The following is a 22,378-nucleotide window of genomic DNA, read 5'->3' as shown; positions in this document are numbered from 1 at the left end:
ACTGGGAAATAGAGAGAAAGACTCCGACTCCTTTTCGCCATTTTATCATTCAACTGTGATCCAGCTCTTTCCATGTCTTTCTCGCCCATATTCGATCTTCATTTCAGTTTAATTCTGTCTATTTTCTCTTCATATTTCCCTTGGATATTTCTATCACCCCTTTCTCACTCTCATTCCTTCTTTATCTCCATCCTCACTGATGTGAGCCATGCCTCAACACATACAAATATAACAAATGTAAAAAAGCACAGTAGGCTATATACATACCTTAAACGTAAATGCGGGAAATCATATGCATTACCACCCAAATATACTACAGACATCATTCACACCCCAATTCCTCTCTGTGAGCCGCCCACATAGAGATAAGAGCGGTTACGCCTCATCAGCATCTAGCTTTTCCTTTGTCTTCTTAAGCTTCCCTTTGAGCACTTCAACATACAGTACTACACAGTACAATCACACTCAACGTAAAGAATACTACATAATATTATTACCAGTGCCTAGGCTACTGAAAAGACTAAGCTATGAATACAGTGCAGACAATAGGGAAAATACCATTCAGTTCCACTGACTGCACATAGGCTACCACATACAAGTATCATCTCCTGGCCTAGCCTAATTGTCGTGACTAATAAAAAGCTGAAAAGGGTGGATATCCATAGACTAGTTATAAAAGATTACTTAGCAATCAAGGCACACAGTTTGTAACATAGGATATTTGAAGAAAAGTGAATTTCATTGTCCAACAGTTTGATGATAGATCTTCAATAGCTTTTTATTGTAGCTTGACTCAACTCTACAGCGGCTCCCTGCCCGTAAAGTTAACACGAAACAAGTAATGTGAGAGTAATACTGGCTTTATACAGCAAGGTCACACAGTTTAAATAAATAAATGTTCCATTAATTGCCTATGAAAACTGTCGTGAAAAAATGGACAGGAATGCAAAGGTATGCACAGTGGAGGATAAACAGTACAGAACAGTAGAAGGACAGCCACTTCCCACTGTGTCTGCCCCACGCACTCAACTGAGTCCAGCTAAAAAGGCCTTGTTTAATCCTGCAACGGGGCTAAGTGCACTTCCAGTAAAACCAAGGCTCCATCCGGCCGGCCCACCACATGTAAGGTTGGGGATTATGAGTGGGAGAGGGAGCACTGGGGTCATCAGAAAATCAGGCGATCAATACAGAAATATAACACCCCAGTCATTCACTGACTGACTATCTGCTGCCTTCCCATCCCCCACAACCCTAATTTGTATAATCATTTCCTGATGGTGTGGATGACACCCTCTTCCAGAATAGGCTAATCAATGCATTTGATACAGCAACAATATTATTAACACTGCTAAAATGAATATTGTAGTGTCAAACCAATTAAGAGGAAAAGAGAACATTGTGTGTTAACTTTTGACGGTCTGGGTGTGGCCAGAGGATGGTAGTCTGTCTTCAAGCCTCATCATTTTCTCATGTGCTTTTACATGTGACTACTAACACAATGGAATAACTATAGTAATGCTGCTAATCTTCTTTTTCAACATACTGCACATTGACTGGAGGTTCTTCCCATTTCCCTTCCTCATCTGAGACAGTTCCCACTAAATGGCATCAGATTTGCAGAAACATCACCCGTTGATGTAACAATTGGCAGAAAGTAAGGGCTACCATTAACTGATTAGCAGGCATTTCACATTTCATTGACTTGCATAGAAACCCAGGGAACATCATCCCAGCTGCAATTCATCAGCACACATGGAGGATGGGGAAAAGCCAGTGTGTAAACACAAAAGAAAAACAAAGAAAATGCCTCCATAGTACCTTTTCTAAAACAGCCACAGATCACGGGTGGACACTGGACAGGGCTTGGAATAGTGATGGGGAAGAAATAAAATCCATAGTTACATGTTGGGATATTATTTTTGATAATATAACGTATCGTTTTGACAATATTGTAATATTATTTTTGAGCTCGTTGGCTGTAACTGCAAAACTTCATAGCTCGTGATGAGCAATTAGTGCTTTTTCATGGGGGGGGGGGGGGTGGATTTGTTATCACGGTTTTCGATTCCAGTTTCGATTATTTGCACTATGCATTATGTGGGTTGAATGCTGTAACACAATAAAACTATTAATAAAAAAGTCCCATGATGGTTGTAACTGCCAATTACTGCTTAGTAGTGACTTGCCTAGTTAAATAAAGGTTCAATAACAATTTATTCACCTTACTTTAATAAAAAATGTCAGGTGTATATTATTTGATTACTTTAACATTTAATTCCAAGTCTTCTTATCTCTACAGAGCCGCTGCCTATGCTGTCTGACAAAAATCACTATTTTGTAGTTCTTTAAAGTAAATAAGGAATACTTTTATGACTGCTGAATACCAACTATCAATCACTTAGATCATGTATTTTCAGGTAGAGATACCTTGGGAAGAAACAGCTGCTCTCTATATCCCCTCATAAATCACACATTCTTCTCTCTTCCATAGCAGGTGTAAAAGAAAGACCGGACAAGTAGATGAGCAATGGATTATGGTCATTGTAGTTAATTACCACATTTTATGAGCTAAACTACATAGAATATTGTCCTGTTGGAAACTACAACTCCCTGCTACATCGCACAGTTTGGGCTGGATATGATTTATCTCTAGAGAAACTCACAGAAACTCATGAGCTCACAGAAAAAACCCTCACAAAATGGAATTCAAATAATTGAACAGATGATGGTCAATGAGTTGTTTGAAAAATAACTAACGTTTCAGTTAATCGCTCAGCACTATTCATAGCTTGTTCTCCAACTTTGTTTTGAGCACTTTTATTTCCATGACTGATCAAAACAAATGTTCTCATGGCTCTCTTGTCCCTCTGCAGCAGAAGTATGGTGAGCAATATGTTTGGAACATTACAATAAATTCACAGAATCTAATCGCAACACAAATCGTATCAGCGCCAAATTATTGTGATAATATCGTATCGTGAGGTCCCCGGCAATTCCCAGCCCTAGTTTGAAACCCACTAATATGGCATGTATCCATTTAGGTTGTGACCAGATTACAGCACCACTTGATCATCAACAGGTTATTCCTTAGCTAGTACAAATACACTGAGTATACCAAACATTAGGAACACATTAATATTGAGTTGCAATATTCGTCAGCACATGGACTCTACAGTGGTGGCCAAAAGTTGAGAATGACACAAATATTAATTTCCACAAAGTTTGCTGCTTTAGTGTCTTTAGATATTTTTGTCAGATGTTACTACGGAATACTACGGTATAATTACAAGCATTTCATAAGTGTCAAAGGCTTTTATTGACAATTACATGAAGTTGATGCAAAGAGTCAATATTTGCCGTGTTGACCCTTCTTTTTCAAGACCTCTGCAATCCGCCCTGGCATGCTGTCAATTAACTTCTGGGCCACATCCTGACTGATGGCAGCCCATTCTTGCATAATCAATGCTTGGAATTTGTGGGTTTGTGTTTGTCCACCCGCCTCTTGAGGATTCACCACAAGTTCTGAATGGGATTAAGGTCTGGAGAGTTTCCTGGCCATGGACCCAAAATATCGATGTTTTGTACCCCGAGCCACTTAGTTATCACTTTTGCCTTATGGCAAGGTGCTCCATCATGCTAGAAAAGGCATTGTTCGTCACCAAACTATTCCTGGATGGTTGAGAGAAGTTGCTCTCGGAGGATGTGTTGGTACCATTCTTTATTCATGGCTGTGTTCTTAGGCAAAATTGTGAGTGAGCCCACTCCCTTGGCTGAGAAGCAACCCCACAAATGAATGGTCTCAGGATGCTTTACTGTTGGCATGACACAGGACTGTTGGTAGTACTCACCTTGTCTTCTCCGGACAAGGTTTTTTCTGGATGCCCCAAACAATGCCCTCTGTTTGACAGAGGAAGAACAATGATTCCAAGCACCACCCTCCTTTTGAAGCTTCCAGTCTGTTATTCGAACTCAATCAGCATGACAGAGTGATCTCCAGCCTTGTCCTCGTCAACACTCACACCTGTGTTAACTTGTTATGGATAGGGGGCAGTATTTCCACGGCCGGATAAAAAACGTACCCGATTTAATCTGGTTCTTACTCCTGCCCAGAAACTAGAATATGCATATAATTAGTAGCTTTGGATAGAAAACGCTCCAACGTTTCTAAAACTGTTTGAATGGTGTCTGTGAGTGTAACAGAACTCAAATGGCAGGGCAAAACCTGAGAAGATTCTGTACAGGAAGTACCCTGCCTGACCATTTCTTGGCCTTCTTTGTCATCTCTATCCAAAACAAAGGATCTCTGCTGTAACGTGACAATTTCTAAGGCTCCCATAGGCTCTCAGAAGGCACCAGAACGTTGAATGATGACTCTGCTGTCCATGGCTGAAAAACAGTAGCGCATTTGGTAAGTGGTCGATCTGAGAACAATGAGACGGGCGCGCGGGTGCACGTGAAGTGTCCATTTTAGATTTTGAGTCTTTGAACGGAAAGGACGTCTCCCGGTCGGAATATTATCGCTTTTTTACGAGAAAAATCGCATAAAAATGGACTTTAAACAGCGTTTGACATGCTTCGAAGTACGATAATGGAATATTAAGGATTTTTTTTGTCACGATACGCGTCCTCGCGTCACCCTTCGGATAGTGTCTTGAACGCACGAACAAAACGCCGCTATTTGGATATAACTATGGATTATTTGGAACCAAACCAACATTTGTTGTTGAAGTAGAAGTCCTGGGAGTGCATTCTGACGAAGAACAGCAAAGGTAATCCAATTTTTCTTATAGTAAATCTGAGTTTGGTGAGTACCAAACTTGGTGGGTGTCAAATTAGCTAGCCCGTGATGGCGAGCTATCTACTCAGAATATTGCAAAATGTGCTTTCACCGAAAAGCTATTTTAAAATCGGACACCGCGATTGCATAAAGGAGTTCTGTATCTATAATTCTTAAAATAATTGTTGTTTTTTGTGAACGTTTATCGTGAGTAATTTAGTAAATTCACCGGAAGTGTTCGGTGGGAATGCTAGTTCTGAACGTCACATGCTAATGTAAAAAGCTGGTTTTTGATATAAATATGTACTTGACTGAACAAAACATGCATGTATTGTATAACATCATGTCCTAGGAGTGTCATCTGATGAAGATCATCAAAGGTTAGTGCTGCATTTAGCTGTGGTTTTGGTTTTTGTGACATTATATGCTAGCTTGAAAAATGGGTGTCTGATTATTTCTGGCTGGGTACTCTGCTGACATAATCTAATGTTTTGCTTTCGTTGTAAAGCCTTTTTGAAATCGGACAGTGTGTTTAGATAAAGGAGAGTCTTGTCTTTAAAATGGTGTAAAATAGTCATACGTTTGAAAAATTGAAGTTTTCGGATTTTCGAGGAGTTTGTATTTCGCGCCACACCTTATCATTGGATATTGGAGTGGTGTTCCGCTAGCGGAACGTCTAGATGTAAGAGGTTAACGAGAGAGTCACTGACGTGAGCTGGTCCTTTTGTGGCAGGGCTGAAATGCAGTGGAAATGTTTTGGGGATTCAGTTAATTTGCATGGCAAAGAGGGACTTTGCAATTAAATGCAATTCATCTGATCACTCTTCATAACATTCTGGAGTATATGCAAGTTGCCATCATACAAACTGGAGGCAGCAGACTTTGTGAAAATTAATATTTGTGTCATTCTCAAAACTTTTGGCCACGACTGTATAAGGTGTCGAAAGCGTTCTACAGGGATTCAGGTTCCCGTATGTATTTGTGATACAGACACGAAACTGTTGAGCGTGAAAAACCCAGCAGTGTTGCAGTTCTTGACACAAAACTTTTTTAAACCAGTGCGCCAATCATACGCCGTTCAAAGGCACTTCAATCTTTTGTGTTGCCTATTCATCCTCTGAATGGCACACATACACAATCCATGTCTCAATGCTTCAAAATCCTTCTTTAACAGGTCTCCTCCCCTTCATCTACATTGATTGGAGTGGATTTCACAGACACCACCAATAAGGAATCATAAGACTGACCAGGTGAAAGCTAATTATGCAGCGCATTATGTCAAGATAGCAGATTTTAGAGAAACAAACGTTGGTACATATAAGTGTGTTATATCGGCTGAAAGCTTAAATTCTTGTTAATATAACTGCACTATCCAATTTAGAACAGCTATTACTGCCCAAAAAATGCCATGCTATTGTTTGAGAAGAGCTCCTAACAAAACACTTTTCAACGCAACAGGTTTGATAAATTCACCTCTAAAGGCGAAATATGTACTTACATTCTGAAATCTTGCTCTTAGTTATCATCCAAAGGGTCCCAGAGATAACATGAAGTGTCGTTTTGTTAGATAAAATCCTTTTCCATATCCTAAAAAAGGTCCATATAGCACGCATGATCGATTTTCTATATCCACTCGTTCATTTTGCAAAAAAGGAATCTGTGAAAATCTAACCCTAAACGTTGTTTGAATGAGTCAAATCACGTTCGTATCTATTCCTCAGAGATCCTGGAAGGTAACAAGACTTCCCTATTTCATTTGGGGTGTAGTATATCCTATAGAACACCATATTTGGTCAGAGAGCGACACCTTCATGGCGCGCAGATGATGCGGGCGGCCATCACTTGAACGAATGTATCTTTGTCAAATAAGCACCAATCAAGGTCGAACAAAGCTAGCTAGATAGCCAATGACATGGGCTTCACGGAAAAATCTGGAAACCATGTACATGTTGTAAAATGTAGGTACTAACCTTGTACGACAGCATGCCTTTTCATTTTGGACAAAAATTATAAGGATATTCAGAGCTATGAAGTTAAGAAAACTGGTTGTTTTGCAAATGTTGAACTTATAATATGGCTCCTAATACTTGAAAAGCAAAATCAAAGTCCAAGTGTACAGATTTGACATTATTCTTGCAGAAAAATGGAATATGAATGTCTTTTTCACAATCTGCCCAAATGTACCTGGGGACTTCACACTAAAAGTCTTGAGGATCACTCATACTCCAAGTTATCCATCTGAAACTTTGCACATACACTGCTGCCATCTTGTGGACACTATCGGAATTACAAACAGAGTGACGGCTATAACAGTGGCCTTTCTCTTGCATTTCAAAGATGGTGGTAAAAAAAAAAAGGTTGGTTATTTCTTTGTGTAATCTTCTACCAGATCTATTGTGTTATATTCTCCTTTAAACAGCTTGGAAAATTCCAGAAAATGATGTCATGGCTTTAGAAGCTTCTGATAGGCTAATTGACATCATTTGAGTCAATTGGAGGTGTACCTGTGGATGTATTTCAAGGCCTACCTTCAAACTCAGTGCCTCTTTGCTTGACATCATGGGAAAATGAAAAGAAAATCAGCCAAGACCTCAGAAAAAAAATTGGAGACCTCCACAACTCTGGTTCATCCTTGGGAGCCATTTCCAAACGCCTGAAGGTACCACGTTCATCTGTACAAACAATAGTACACAAGTATAAACACCATGGGACCACGCAGCCGTCATACCACTCAGGTAGGAGACACGTTCTGTCTCCTAGAGATGAACGTACTTTGGTGCGAAAAGTGCAAATCAATCCCAGAACAACAGCAAAGGACCTTGTGAAGATGCTGGAGGAAACGGGTACAAAAGTATCTATATCCACAGTAAAACGAATCCCATATCGACATAACCTGAAAGGCCGCTCAGCAAGGAAGAAGCCACTGCTCCAAAACCACCATAAAAAAGCTTGAATGAATGCTTACGAGCCTGCTGGTGCCTACCACCGCTCAGTCAGACTGCTCTATCAAATAATAGACTTAATTATAATATAATAAACACACAGAAATACGAGCCGTAGGTCATTAATATGGTCGAATCCGGAAAGTATCATCTCGAAAACAAAACGTTTTTTTCTTTCAGTGAAATACGGAACCGTTCCGTATTCTATCTAACAGGTGGCATCCCTAAGTCTAAATATTCCTGTTGCATTGTACAACCTTCAATGTTATGTCATAATTACGTAAAATTCTGACAAATTAGTTCGCAACGAGCCAGGCGGCCCAAACGGTTGCATATACCCTGACTCTCCGTGCAACGAACGCAAGAGAAGTGACACAATTTCACCTGGTTAATATTGCCTGCTAACCTGGATTTCTTTTAGCTAACTATGCAGGTTTAAAAATATATACTGCTGTGTATTGATTTTAAGAAAGGCATTGATGTTTATGGTTAGGTACAGTCGTGCAACGATTGTGCTTTTTTCACAAATGCACTTTTGTTAAATCATCCCCGTTTGGCGAAGTTGGCCGTCTTTGTTAGGAAGAAATAGTCTTCACACTGTATATACCGTGACTCTGTTGCAAGAGGTGACACATTTTCCCTAATTAAAATAAATTAATGTTAGCAGGCAATATTAACTAAATATGCAGGTTTAAAAATATATACTTGTGTATTGATTTTAAGTAAGAGATTGATGTTTATGGTTAGGTACACGTTGGAGCAACGACAGTCCTTTTTCACGAATGCGCACCGCATCGATTATATGCAACGCAGGACAGGCTAGATAAACTAGTAATATCATCAACCATGTGTAGTTAACTAGTGATTATGATTGATTGATTGATTGTTTTTAATAAGATAAGTTTAATGCTAGCTAGCAACTTACCTTGGCTTCTTACTGCATTCGCGTAACAGGCAGGCTCCTCATGGAGTGCAATGTAAAGCAGGTGGTTAGAGCGTTGGACTAGTTAACCGTAAGGTTGCAAGATTGAATCCCCGAGCTGACAAGGTAAAAATCTGTCGTTCTGCCCGTGAAGAAGGCAGTTAACCCACCGTTCCTAGGCCGTCATTGAAAATAAGAATGTGTTCTTAACTGACTTGCCTAGTTAAATAAAGGTGTAATAAAAAAAATAATAATAATAATTATAAAAACATTTTTTTTTTTTAAGAACAAATCCAAAAATACGTGTCCAAAAATACCGATTACAGATTGTTATGAACACTTGAAATCGGCCCTAATTAATCGGCCATTCCGATTAATCGGTCGACCTCTACTACAACCCTGACTCAGTTACACCAGCTCTGTCAGGAGGAATGGGCCAAAACTCACCCAATTTATTGTGGGAAGCTTGTGGAAGGCTACCTGAAACGTTTGACCCAAGTTAAACAATTTAAAGGCAATGATACCAAATACTAATTGAGTGTATGTAAACTTCTGACCCACTGGGAATGTGATGAAAGAAATAAAAGCTGAAATATATCATTCTCTCTACTATTATTCTGACATTTCACATTCTTCAAATGAAGTGGTGATCCTAACTGACCTAAGACAGGGAATTTTTACTAGGATTAAATGTCAGGAATTGTGAAAAACTGAGTTTAAATGTATTTTGCTAAGGTGTATGTAAACATCTGACTTCAACTGTACCAAAGACAGTTCAATGCCCCCAAATGTAAATCACATAGACCTCTACCAAAGACAGTTCAAATCCAATCAAATGTAAATCACAGACATCTACCAAAGACAGTTCGAATCCAATCAAAGGACGTTGGGTTAACTTTTGTGCATGCGTTTGAATTGCAAACTGTCAGCACTCCAGGCAGTGGGTTTAATATACAGAATGATGAGTAAAGATTTGGACACTATACACATCAGACATCTTTTCCTAGACACACAACATTTCTAATACTTCCAACAATAAGAAACTGCAATGATCCTCCAACAGAATCCGTCAGCTTGTTTCCTGTCAGCATAACAAAATCATGACGCAGTAAACCTCAGCTGTGACATTAACAGAACCGGATATGAAACTGCCAGTTTGACTAGAGCATCATTACCAACTCAAAAATATTCATTACCATCACTTGCCCGGCTGCCTTTGCCTCTGAAAAACGCAGAAGAGAAGGTTGTGACATACCAGAGAACAGGTGTGGATGTAAAAGCAGCCCCACACTCGTAGAGACAGTCTGAAATGAATACCTGGATGTCAGTGTCTTTCACTGGCTCCAGAGGTTCAAAGGTGGTGGCAGCACTCAGGCTCTCCAGACGCTGGGAGATGTGGAAGATGTCCAGGCCTCTGGAACCCAGGAGGATAGAGCTACAGGGAACAGAGGAAGAGTAGATTGTGTTTGTTTAGTATAGTATCCTCTAGAGCAGGTATTCCCAAACTGGGGTACGCGCAAAGCCGTCGGGGGTAAGCCAAATAAAAATGTGATTTTATTTTTAGTATTTAATTTTTTGTTGTTTTTTTCCCCTTCACATTTTCAAACAGTCCATTTATATTTTCCAACAGGGCTATACATTTGGGTGAGTTTTTTTCCCTTGCCTGAGTAGCCTCGTTTCACTGCCAAAAATAAAATTACACCATCTAGATGTTCAGCAAAATAACAACACAATGTCAAATACAGGGAGCCTAGTCAAATAATTAACATCCAATCACATTAACTGTTACTCTCTCGCGGGAGTTCCACTAACGGTCCGTGTGTAGCCAAACGTAGCTGCTGCTCATGTTGGTATCTGTACTGATGGTGCAAAAGCCATGACAGGGAGACACAGTGGAGTGGTAACGCGCGTGCAAGCAGTTCCTCCCGACACCACATGGGTACACCGCAGCATCCACCAAGAGGCTCTTGCTGACAAAGGAATACCTGACAGCTTGAAAGACGTTTTGGACACTACAGTGAAAATGGTTAACTTTGTTAAAGCAAGGCCCTGAACTCTCGTGTATTTTCTACACCATGCAATGATATGGGCAGCGACCATGTAACGCTTTTACATCATATTGTGCGATGGTTATCAAGGGGCAAAGTATTGACAGGTTTTTTTAATTGAGAGACGAGCTTAAAGTGTTCTTTAATTTTCACTTGTCTGACCGCTTGCATGATGACGGATTTCTCACACGACTGGCCTATCTGGGTGATGTTTTTTCCTCGCCTGAATGATCTGAATCTAGGATTACAGGGACTCTCCACAACTATATTCAATGTGCAGGACAAAATTGAGGCTAAGAAGTTGGAGCTCTTCTGTGTCTGCATTAACAAGGACAACACACAGGTCTTTCCATCATTGTATGATTCTTTTGTGTGCAAATGAACTCAAGCTTACGGACAATGTCAAATGTGATATAGCGAAGCATGAGTGAGTTGGGTGAGCAATTACGCAGGTACTTTCCCAAAACGGATGACACAAACAACTGAATTCGTTATCCCTTTCATGCCTTGCCTCCAGTCCACTTACCGATATCTGAACAAGACAGCCTCATCGAAATTGCAACAAGCGGTTCTGTGAAAATTGTATTTAATCAGAAGCCCCTGTCAGATGGATTGGGCTGCGCTCAGAGTATCCTGCCTTGGCAAATTGCGCTGTTAAGACTGATGCCCTTTGCAACCACGTACCTATGTGAGAGTGGATACTCGGCCCTCACTAGCATGAAAACTAAATACAGGCACAGACTGTGTGTGGAAAAGGATTTAAGACTGAGACTCTCTCCAATACAACCCATCATCGCAGAGTTATGTGCATCCTTTCAAGCACACCCTTCTCATTAAGCTGTGGTGAGTTAACCATTTTTGATGAACAAATAAGTGTTTATATGTAAGATGGCTAAATAAAAGAGCAAAAATATTTATTATTATTACTTGTGCCCTGGTCCTATAAGAGCTCTGTCACTTACCACAAGCTGGGTTGTGGCAAAAACTCACTCATTCTTATGTTTAATAAATGTATTGTATAGGGTGTGTGGCAGGCTTACAATGATGGCAAAAAACAACATTTGAGAGTGCGCTGACTCTGGTGCTAGAGGGGGTACGCAGCTGGAGGTTGAATGTTTAAAGGGGTACAGGACTATAAAAAGTTTGGAAACCACTGCTCTAGAGGGCATGAGGAGCATGAAGTAAGTTCACTGCAATGCAGAACATAACAGAGCTACACTGCGTTTCATATGCCAGTGAAATGTGGGGAGCAGCATTAACCTGCCATCATAAATCCGTTCTTAAAGACATCTCCTATAACAGAACAGCTCCAATAAACTGGGTGTCCAAGAGTACAAATACTGATGAAACATATCTGTCCTCTATTTCACACACAATAGTGACAATATCACATAATTGCAAGTAGTCCAAACGCAGTCAGATGTATTGTCATCTGAAAAATAACCAATCACAATGATGAGCTTTTGTGCAGATGACTTCAACATCTTACTACCATCAGCCTCGTTCATTACAGGGGAAATAATGAGATATTACTAGAAAAGGGAACTGGCCTACACTTCACATGTGATTTCAATGTGTGGATAATCTCTAAAATAAAATAAATATCTGTGACTGACTGATACACAAGAGGGAACATACGCTTTCACGTCAGCAGCGTCTTGCGACGTTCGGGTTAGGGTGCGGGAACGTAGTCTCTCTCCAGCCTGCTGGATCTCCTGAAGGTTCCTCTCAACATGGGGAAGCTCAGACACAGCCTCAGTCTCCGCCGCAAGCTGCTCCGCCTGCTGCAGGAGCTCTCCAAAGCCCTCCGCTTCCATGGCAACCACTAGAAGTTAAAGGACAGAATGGCTGGATTAAAAACCAATGACTATTCTGGATTAAATTACATGCAATCTTTATGGCTGTACCAGATTGAGTCACATGATAGTGTGTTACAGTGCAGTCGGAAAGTATTCAGACTCCTAGACGTTTTCCACATTGTTACGTTACAGCCTTATTCTAAAATGGATAAAATAAAAAAATGTTCCTAAACAATCAACACACAAATCCCCATGACGACAAAGTGAAAACAGGTTCTTAGACATTTTTGCAAATGTTTTCAAAATAAAAAACAGAAATACCTTATTTACATAAGTATTCAGCCCCTTTGCTATGAGACTCAAAATTGAGCTCAGGTGCATCATTTTTACAGTGATCATCCTTGAGATGTTTCTACAACTTGATTGAAGTCCACCTGTGGTAAATTCAATTGATTGGACATGATTTGGAAAGGCACACACCTGTCTATATAAGGTCCCACAGTTGAAAGTGCATGTCAGAGCAAAAACCAAGCCATGTGGTCGAAGGAATTGTCCGTAGAGCTCCGAGACAGGATTGTGTCGAGGCACAGATCTGGGGAAGGGTAACAAAACATTTCCTGCAGCATTTAAGGTCCCCAAAAACAGTGGCCTCCATCATTCTTAAATGGAATAAGTTTGGAACCACCAAGAATGTTCCTAGAGCTTGCCCCCAGGCCAAACTGAGCAATTGGGGGAGAAGGGCCTTGGTCAGGGAGGTGACCAAGAACCCAATGGTCACTCTGACAGAGCTCCAGATTTCCTCTGTGGAGGTGGGAGAACCTTTCAGAAAGACAACCATCTCTTCAGTACTCCACCAATCAAGCCTTTATGGTAGAGTGGCTAGACGGAAGCCACTCCTCAGTAAAAGGCACGGCAGCCTGCTTGTAGTTTGCCAAAAGGCACCTAAAGGCCTCACAGACCATGAGAAACAAGATTCTCTGGTCTGATGAAACCAAGTTGGACTCTTTGGCCTGAATGCCAAGCGTCATGTCTGGAGGAAACCTAACACAATCACTACGGTGAAGCATGTTGGTGGCAGCATCATGCTGTGGGGATGTTTTTCAGCGCTAGGGACTGGGAGTCAGGATCGAGGGAAAGATGAACAGAGTAAAGTACAGCGAGATCCTTGATAAAAACCTGCTCCAGAGTGCTCAGGACCTCAGACTGGGGCGAAGGTTCACCAACAAGAGAATGACCCTAAGCACACAGCCAAGACAACACGGGAGTGGCTTCGGGACAAGTCTCCGAATGTCCTTGAGTGCCACAGCCAGAGCCCGGACTTGAACCCTATCTAAAATCTCTGGAGACACCTGAAAATAGCTGTGCAGCAACACTCCCCATTCAACCTGACTGAGCTTGAGAGGATCTGCAGAGAAGAATGGGAGAAACTCCCCAAATACAGGTGTGCCAAACTTGTAGCGTCATACCCAAGAAGACTCGAGGCTGTACTTGCTGCCAAAGGTGCTTCAAAAAAGTACTGAGTAAAGGTTATGTAAATAGAATATTTCATTTTTTTATACATTTGCAACCATTTAAAAAAAAACTGTTGCCAGAGAATTTAATGTTCATTTCTCTACCAACGTCGTTTGGAAAATTTGGCAGTATGTCCAACCGGCTTCACAACCGCAGACCATGTGGAACCACACCAGCCCAGGACCTCCACATCCGGCTTCTTCACCTGCGGGATCGTCTGAGACCAGACACCCGATGAAACTGAGGAGTATTTCTGTCAGTAATAAAGCCCTTTTGTGGGGAAAATCTCATTCGGATTGGCTGGGCCTGGCTGCCCAGTGTGTGGGCCTATGCCATCCCATGGGTGCACCCCTGCCCAGTCATGTGAAATTAATAGATTAAGGCCTAATGAGTTTTAGACAATTGACTGATTTCCTTATAGGAACTGGAACTCAGTAAAATTGTTGAAATTGTTGCGTTAACTTCTTATGGATGGTGGCAGTATTGAGTCGCTTGGATGACTGACGTGCCCAGAGTAAACGGCCTCCTACTCACTCCCAGAAACTAAGATATGGATATTATTAGTAGATTTGTATAGAAAACACTGAAGTTTCTAAAACTGTTTGAATGATGTCTGAGTATAACAGAACTCATATGGCAAGCAAAAACCTGAGAAAAAAATCCAACCAGGAAGTGATTAGTAATTTTTCTATCTAATCCCTGTTCAAACTACAGTGTCTGTGGGGTCATTTTGCACTTCCTAAGGCTTCCATTGGCTGTCAACAGCCTTGCGTCTCCTGTTACTGGGCAGAGAATAGCTCAGTCAATGAGTGGACTGCCTGGGAGCAGTGAGTTGTTTACTGCGCGGGCACGTTTGGAGCGCCGCTCATTCTTTTTCTTCTGTAATGAATACGCTATTGTCCGGTTGGAATATTATCGATGTTTTATGTTAAAAAGACCCTAAGGATTGATTGTAATGAAATTTACAGAAAAATCGCCCTTGCAAGAAAATGTGTTGCATTGACATGGAAATCGGATTTCCCTCTCCCAATTACAAGATGGCTCTCTGAAATGAGTAAGTAGATTCCTCTGGAGAAGATTACCTATGCTTTCAGAAATAAATTCTACCACTTTGTGAAAATATGGCAGCCATTCCTGAACTATATGGAAACACTTCCATTGAGGTTGGTGGATGTGAGCTTGTAGATCAATGTAGATTGATGCAGCTATTGTCTCTCTGTAATGTACTGTTTGTATTGCTTTGTGCATATGTTGGTATCTCTTGTCATTTGTCTTATTTAGTCATTAGTATTATTACTATTCCAATTTAACTCATTATTTGTATTTTGCCATTGTTTTAATGGGGGGGGGGGGTTGATTTACCTTTTGTCATAGTACTTACTCTAGCTGTGTTGTATTGTTGTGGAATAACTTTAAAAATAAAATATATATTTAAAATAAAAAAAAGTGTATTTTGTTGCGTTCATTTCCAGTCAAACTGTACCACACAAGTCTCAAAGAAGTCGAACAAAAGACACATTATTGTGGCTGCAGCAGAAAAGTTTTTGGGACTCAAGGATTTTATATCAGAAGATTTGCAAGAGGTACTGGCGACGGAAAACCCGCCCTCCCAGGTTCCCCTGGAGTCCGTGTAGGATTCAGATCTGTTTTATTTATTTATTTTTAACAGAAAAGTTGTTGGATTTCTTTTTTGGTAGTTCAGTTTTTGGGGTAATCGTGTTTCCATCCCGCATAGTAGGTTGCGGGATGCACATTACATTGTGGGGATCGCCAATATAATCATAGAAGATGATGATTTTGCACGTGCCAGAAATGTCTACTGCAGTACCAGTGCTGAAAATAGTCGGGTAAAGGATACTTTCCTGTGGACATTTTGTCTCAAATTTCGTTGAGCGTCGTGTGTATCTTTCGAAACGTACATTTTGTAAATAACATGTTAATTGTGTTGTCGAGATGGACTGGTCAGTGTTTATTATTCTGCCATAGCATGTGAAATGTCATTTGTCTGTTTGGAGCCTTTTGCTCTGTTGTCCACAATGTCGGCGTAAATAACTTGACGTTGTTACTACATAGCTTTTCACCGAGTTGTGAGTTTTCTGAGCATTACCTGCATCAAGATGCATGCAGCCACGCAATGACAGCTGAATCGAAACCAGCGCGCGCATGCCCCCTTGGCACGATGAGCAACTAGGCTGGTTAGCTAACTAGCGTGGAAAGCCTAGAATAACTGATTTTGATACGACTGCCCACAACAACATCGGGAGTCTGTGTATTAGACTCCCGACATTGTGTCCCAAAGCTAACAACACTAATACGAATTACACATTTAAGAATCAGTTATTTTACAGGTACAAAGCAAGCTAGCACTTTAGCAAGCTAACTATAGCTAAACTAGTGGCATGCAACGGCAGGTTCATAACTTGTTGTAACGCGTATTAGCTGGGTAACTTACATGAATCCTAGACAGCAAATTATCCTTTCCCTTGTTCCACAAATAGTAGTTATGACAGTTGTTTTCACTCTTTTGCGCTTATCTCATTTGTTTTCCAGTCGGAGATACGTTTTACCCCGGCACTTCTGAGGTCGAGCCTGATTGGACGAGGCCTCGTTTTATTCTTCTTCGATGAGGTTTAATAGCGGTTGCCATCCAATAAATGTTGTAATACCGCCACCTACTAGACTGGAGTTTAAATCCCTTATACCTTGCTTGAAAAAAATACATGACAACTAAACAAAATACCCTACGATCTAACAGTAAACTCACTAAAAAATATATTTAAAAAACCCCAGCCCACTATTAATCTATTTAGTCCTACTTCAGGCCAACACCCTGCAACTTTGTAGTATTTTGTTTATTTATGTACTATTTTTTTATGTTATTGGCTCAGGAATTGTTTTTTGTCTTTACATACAGCCAGGAAGATAACTCACCAGAACTTCCAGCATTACGACTAGGATTACGACTTCCCTGGAGTGGATCCTTTGTTTGCTCGCCCCAGAGCAATTGAACTTATTCCAGAGGCTGACCCAAAACAACGCCGGCGGAGAAGAGGTACTCGAGGTGTTCTTCTGGTCCGACTTAGGAAGCGTGCACACCACCCACTGCTCCGGAGTATTTTACTCACTAATGTCCAATCTCTGGATAATAAAATTGATGAGCTCAAGGCGAGAGTTGCTTTTCAGAGAGACACCAGGGATTGTAACATACTCTCCTTCACGGAAACATGGCTCTCTCGAGATACACTGTCTGACTCTGTAAAGCCAGTTGGGTTCTCAGTACATCGCACCAACAGGAACAAACATATCTCTGGGAAGAAGGGTGGAGGTATATGTTTTATGATTAACGACTTATGGTGTAACTGTAATAACATACAGAAACTTAAATCCCCCCCCAGCGGATACCACGGCGGCCCTCAAAGAATTTCACTGTACTTTATGCAAACTGGAAACCACATATCCTGAGGCTGAATTTATTGTAGCTGGGGATTTTAACAAAGCAAATTTGAGGAAAAGGCTCCCGAAATTCTATCAACATATTGATTGTTGTACTCGCGCTGCTAGAACCCTTGACCATTGCTATACTACCTTCCAGAATGCATATACGGCCCTCCGTTCAGCATTTCAATAGCGTTTCAATCGGTAACTTCACTCACTCTGAGACCTCGAAGTAGTTGTTCCCCTTGCTCTGCAAGGGCCACAGCTTTTGTGGAGCGATTGGTAACGATGCTTCGTGGGTGTCAGTTGAGTGCAGAGGGTCCCTGGTTCAAGCCCAGGTAGGGGCGAGAAGAGGGACGGAAGCTATGCTGTTACATATGTATATAGTGTATTCTATACTACACCACTGACTATTAAACAGCCATCTCCAGCACATCAGAGGCTGCTGCCTATAGACATAGATTAGGAATCACTAGCCACTTTAAGGAAATTAAACACTAGGCACTTTAATAATGTCTCCTATCTTGCATTACTCATCTCATGTGTAAACTGTACTCTATAGTATGGTATCTTAGTCACTTTACTTGTTTGTAAATATTGCATCACCCATCTCATATTTATATACTGTACTCTATACTATGCCACTGAGTCTTAGTCCAATGCCTCTCTGACATATACAGTGCTGTGAAAAAGTATTTGCCTCCTTCCTGATTTATTTTTTTGCACGTCACACTTAAATGTTTCAGATCATCAAACAAATTGTAATATTACACAAAGATAACCTAAGTAAACACAAAATGCAGTTAAGTGATAATTTTATTTATTAAGGGAAAAAAGCTATCCGAACCTTCATGGCCCTATGTGACAAAGTAATTGAAAATTTGGAACAGTGGTGAACCTTCCCAGGAGCGGCCGGCCTACCAAAATTACCCCAAGAGCACAGTGACGACTCATCCAAGAGGTCACAAAAGAACCCACAATTATGGTCAGTGTTCATGACGCAACCATAAGAAAGAGACTGGGCAAAAATGGCATCCATGGCAGAGTTCCAAGGCAAAAACCACTGCTGACCAAAAAGAACATAAAGGCTCATCTCACTTTTGGCAAAAAAACATCTTAATGATCCCCAAGACTTTTGGGAAAATATTCTGTGGACTGACGAGACAAAAGTTTAACTTTTTGGAAGGTGTGCGTCCCGTTACATCTGGTGTAAAAGTAACACAGCATTTCAGAAAAAGAACATCATATCAACAGTCAAATATGGGGGTGGTAGTGTGATGGTCTGGGGCTGCTTCGCTGCTTCAGGACCTGGATGACTTGCTGTGATTGATGGAACCATGAATTCTGCTCTCTACCAAAACATCTTGAAGGAGAATGTCCAGCCATCAGTTTGTGACCTCAAGCTGAAGCGCACTTGGGTTTTGCAGCAGGACAATGATCCAAAACACACCAGCAAGTCCACCTCTGAATGGCTTAGTCAAAGCGGCCTAGTCAAAGTCCGGACTTGAATCTGATTGATATGCTGTGGCGTGACCTAAAAGGCGCTTCATGCTCTCAAACCCTCCAATGTGGCTGAATTAAAACAATTCTGCAAAGAAGAGTGGGCCAAAATCCCTCCACAGTGAAGTGAAAGACTCATTGCCAGTAATTGCAAATGCTTGATTGCAGTTGTTGCTGAGGGTGTCACAATCAGTTATTAGGGGGCAATTACTTTTAACATCGGGCCATGAAGGTTCAGATAGCTTTTTTCCCTTAATAGATTCACTTAACCCAAGTCAACACAAAATGCAGTTTCTTTGTGTAATGTTTAAAATGTTTCAGATCAAACGTTTACGTGTGAATAATGTGCAAAAAAATAAGGAAGGGGGTAAATACTTTTTCACAGCACTGTATGTATATATGTATAGGGGCAGCAGGTAGCCTAGTGGTTAGAGTGTTGGGCCAGTAACCAAACGATTGCTAGCTCGAATCCCTGAGCTGACGAGGTACAAATCTGTCGTTCTGCCCCTGAACAAGGCAGTTAACCCACTGTCCCTAGGCCGTCATTGTAAATAAGAATGTGTTCTTAACTGACTTGTAGTTAAAGGTTAAATAAATATTCTTAACCCATTCCTTAGATTTACGTGTATTTTTGGTATATGTTGTGAAACTGTTAGATATTACTGCCCTGTCGGAGCTTGAAGCCCAAGCATTTCGTTACACCCGCAATAACATCTGCTAAACACGTATGTGACCAATAACATTTGATTTGAAAGGATGGGACGCCACTTAACACATCCTGTAATTCTTCTGACGTCAAGAGCTTGCACACCAAAATATCTCTGCAGCTGCCACCACAACCTCAATTTTCTGCGCCTTAAGTTCCATCCCTGCAGTACAATTGATAACCATTGCTATAAATCTAATCTTACTGAAACATCACTTGTCCTATCGCTCTGTACTGGTACATATCTACTACACACCACTCCTCTCAGGTTCCCTCCCCTATGAACCATCTTCCTCAGCATATGACAACTTCTGCACTACTCTAACCCTGGAAACCTCAACCTGCCCTTCTCACCGGTCATTTCGAATCCCCATCCCTACAATTAACACTACTTTCCCCAATGCTAGATTTGTCTCGTGCCTTTAAGCACACTTAGGAACCTCCCTCCACATGCCCATAAGCTAGACACCTGTAACGTAATGTATTCGGCACAAAAGCTCGTACAGGATAACACTGTCGGGCAAAGACTCAATACCAAAACGCAAAAGAGAACTCGTTTCACCACTCACGCCACACCAAACACCGGGAATCTTCCCCCTTCAGTTGGTCAACTTCACAGCTACCCCAGTAATCACTCCTTTCAATGGCGTACCTTTCTTGAAACAATTAATACATCTTGCCCCCATTTGGAGCGCCTGTTCCTTCTGACCAGCAGAAACAAACAATCACAAGAGCACTTCTGGTTACCCACACCACAAATAGGTCAGCCGAAGGGCAAGGGTCCACTTACGCAACAAGAAAATCCTGACCTGAGAACGTCAACTCCAATACTTCGCCCTCATTCAATTCCATTTCACACTTTCTACAATTCTTTAACAAACCCTCTCCCCCTTCCGACCTACCTCACCTCTTACGCCGTATTTTAAGTCTGCAGCTCCTTAAACGCCACTTGACAGATCTTGTTCTTGCAGTCAAGGACGCCATTTGCCTGGCTGTCAGCACGAACCCCTCAGTGCATCCCACTTGGAATAGCGCTGCGGCATCTTGATATTCCTTAATAGCTACCGCGACGACTTCTCACGTCAAAGAGTTCTGGTTCCACCAAGGACTATAACGCTCAGCGATCATGCCTCATAACAAGACCTTGCGCTTTGTAGTCATCAGCTCTCACGCCACCTGCTGTGCTGGCTGGTTAAGGTGATCGATCTTGCGCCTCAATTTAAACATATTTTAGTAAAATGATAAACTGGTTTCCCAGAAGCGAGCAATTGCTCTTTTGAGTACAGACATGATTTTACCCCTTATGTCCCACAGCCCAACAACTCCAGTAACCCAAGTAAGTCAAAGAAACTTGAATAAGTTAGATGCAATTTATTGCCTTACATTTGACAAAGTACAAAACCTATGCTCAAGATGGTACAACGTCAGTCATAGGGAATGGACTTCATTGTGATGTAATACACCAGGCCTCACTGACAACAGCTGGTATCACAAGTCTTGCCCTTGCACACGCAGCCTGAGGCACACTTGCTGCAGCCGGAAGGACAGCAGTCGCAGCAACCTGATGGGCCGAAAAATAATCGATTAGTGATGACCAAAGACTACTGCGTAGCCTACTAATGAGGCAATTGAGGTTAATCATGGGGCTTTAAAGTGCCACCAGCGATAAGAAAAAAAAGACTATTGGCCTAATAACACTAGTTGGATTTAGAATATAACAGAAACACTTACTTGCTTTCTTACAACTGGTGCATGCACAGTTGGAGCACTTGCAGGATCCACCGCAGTTGCAAGATCCAGCTACAAACAAACAGTTCAGTCAGGTAATTGCTTGTTGCCTGGTAAGATTTTCGAAATAAATACGCTTAAGGCGTATCCATAGCCTATGTCCTTGATAAATTGATCAATGTACATGATAACTTACTTTTGGAGCATTCACAAGGATCCATTTTCCAGTTTTTGAGCTCCCTTCTTTATCCGAATGGATCGTAGTAGTTTGGCTGGGTGTCAGTGGTGTGTTGTCAGCTTTTAATGTCTAGCTAGCGAGACTTCGACTTTATAGCGTCCGGGCAGACCGGTGCGGTGTGCAAAACAGAGTCGCGGGTTCTCGCAGACAGATCATTATAATAGGCTTGCTTGCACACGGTTTATTATCTAGAGCGAAAACATTCCCATCAAGGGAAGAGTAGCCTATTGTTTCAATAGACTACATAGCCTAATTACCATGTTGTTGACAAATTATTCATTCAAATACAGCTCCCCATTATGTTACTATGCAAACATTGATTAGGATTTATATTTATTTAGGAATGCCTTCAAATAACCCACTGGGTCTGGACTTTCGTTAACGTTTAGTTACCAGATATTGTTATTTTACAGGCACACTAAATTTCTTGTTCAAATTCATGATGATTGAAAGTGTTACAGCCTATAGGAACATCTAATCTAGGACTACTAGGCTCTAGATTTAGAATGAGAAAATGTATGTAATTCTAGATGTAAACTTGTCGGGAAGAATTTGAATGTATAGTGTTTATGACAAATAGATGTAAACGACGATTTAGGCTATAAATCACTACATTGACTGGTTTTCGACTGGACAGTCATCGTTATTGTGCACACGGTACACAACAGTTGGGCAATTGTTCTTTTGTCACTTTTCCGGGTGAATTTGCTGTCATTAGTGCTGTGTTGAGAGCTTCCATGTCCATGCTTCCCTTATTTGCACACGGGCAGC

At 41.2% G+C, this 22,378-nt stretch overlaps 2 protein-coding genes across 5 annotated transcripts in view; both read right to left on the bottom strand.

Annotated features, from left to right (window-relative positions):
* Positions 1–21,755, bottom strand: part of LOC106573723 (nuclear pore complex protein Nup93) — a 37,581-nt gene extending 15,826 nt beyond the window's left edge. The window contains exons 1-5 of one of the 4 annotated variants that reach the window (XM_014149030.3): positions 21,566–21,755; positions 21,373–21,441; positions 20,544–21,202; positions 12,328–12,514; positions 9,959–10,076 (exon numbers count right to left, since the gene is read on the bottom strand). In XM_014149030.3, the coding sequence (XP_014004505.1) occupies positions 9,959–10,076; positions 12,328–12,506 (297 nt within the window). In that variant the 5' untranslated portion in view covers positions 12,507–12,514; positions 20,544–21,202; positions 21,373–21,441; positions 21,566–21,755. Of the gene's footprint in view, positions 1–9,958; positions 10,077–12,327; positions 12,515–12,968; positions 13,081–16,452; positions 16,613–20,543; positions 21,203–21,372; positions 21,442–21,565 lie in introns of those variants that run through there. The other 3 variants (XM_014149029.3, XM_045697168.2, XM_014149031.3) reach the window with 3 other exon arrangements.
* On the bottom strand, positions 20,999–21,590 carry LOC100136589 (metallothionein A). Its single transcript, NM_001123677.1, has 3 exons — positions 21,566–21,590; positions 21,373–21,441; positions 20,999–21,202 (listed from the first exon to the last, which is right to left on the bottom strand). Exons 1-3 carry the CDS (start codon positions 21,588–21,590, stop codon positions 21,111–21,113), a joined length of 186 nt encoding a protein of 61 aa, NP_001117149.1. The 3' UTR covers positions 20,999–21,110.
* Positions 21,756–22,378: the final 623 nt, after the last annotated feature.

The sequence above is a fragment of the Salmo salar genome, chromosome 16, assembly GCF_965601325.2.
Source record: "Salmo salar chromosome 16, fSalSal1, whole genome shotgun sequence".
Classification (NCBI taxonomy): Eukaryota; Metazoa; Chordata; class Actinopteri; order Salmoniformes; family Salmonidae; genus Salmo; species Salmo salar.
The sequence above is the reverse complement of the archived record's forward strand: the minus strand, read 5'-3'. Positions and strand labels throughout refer to the sequence as shown.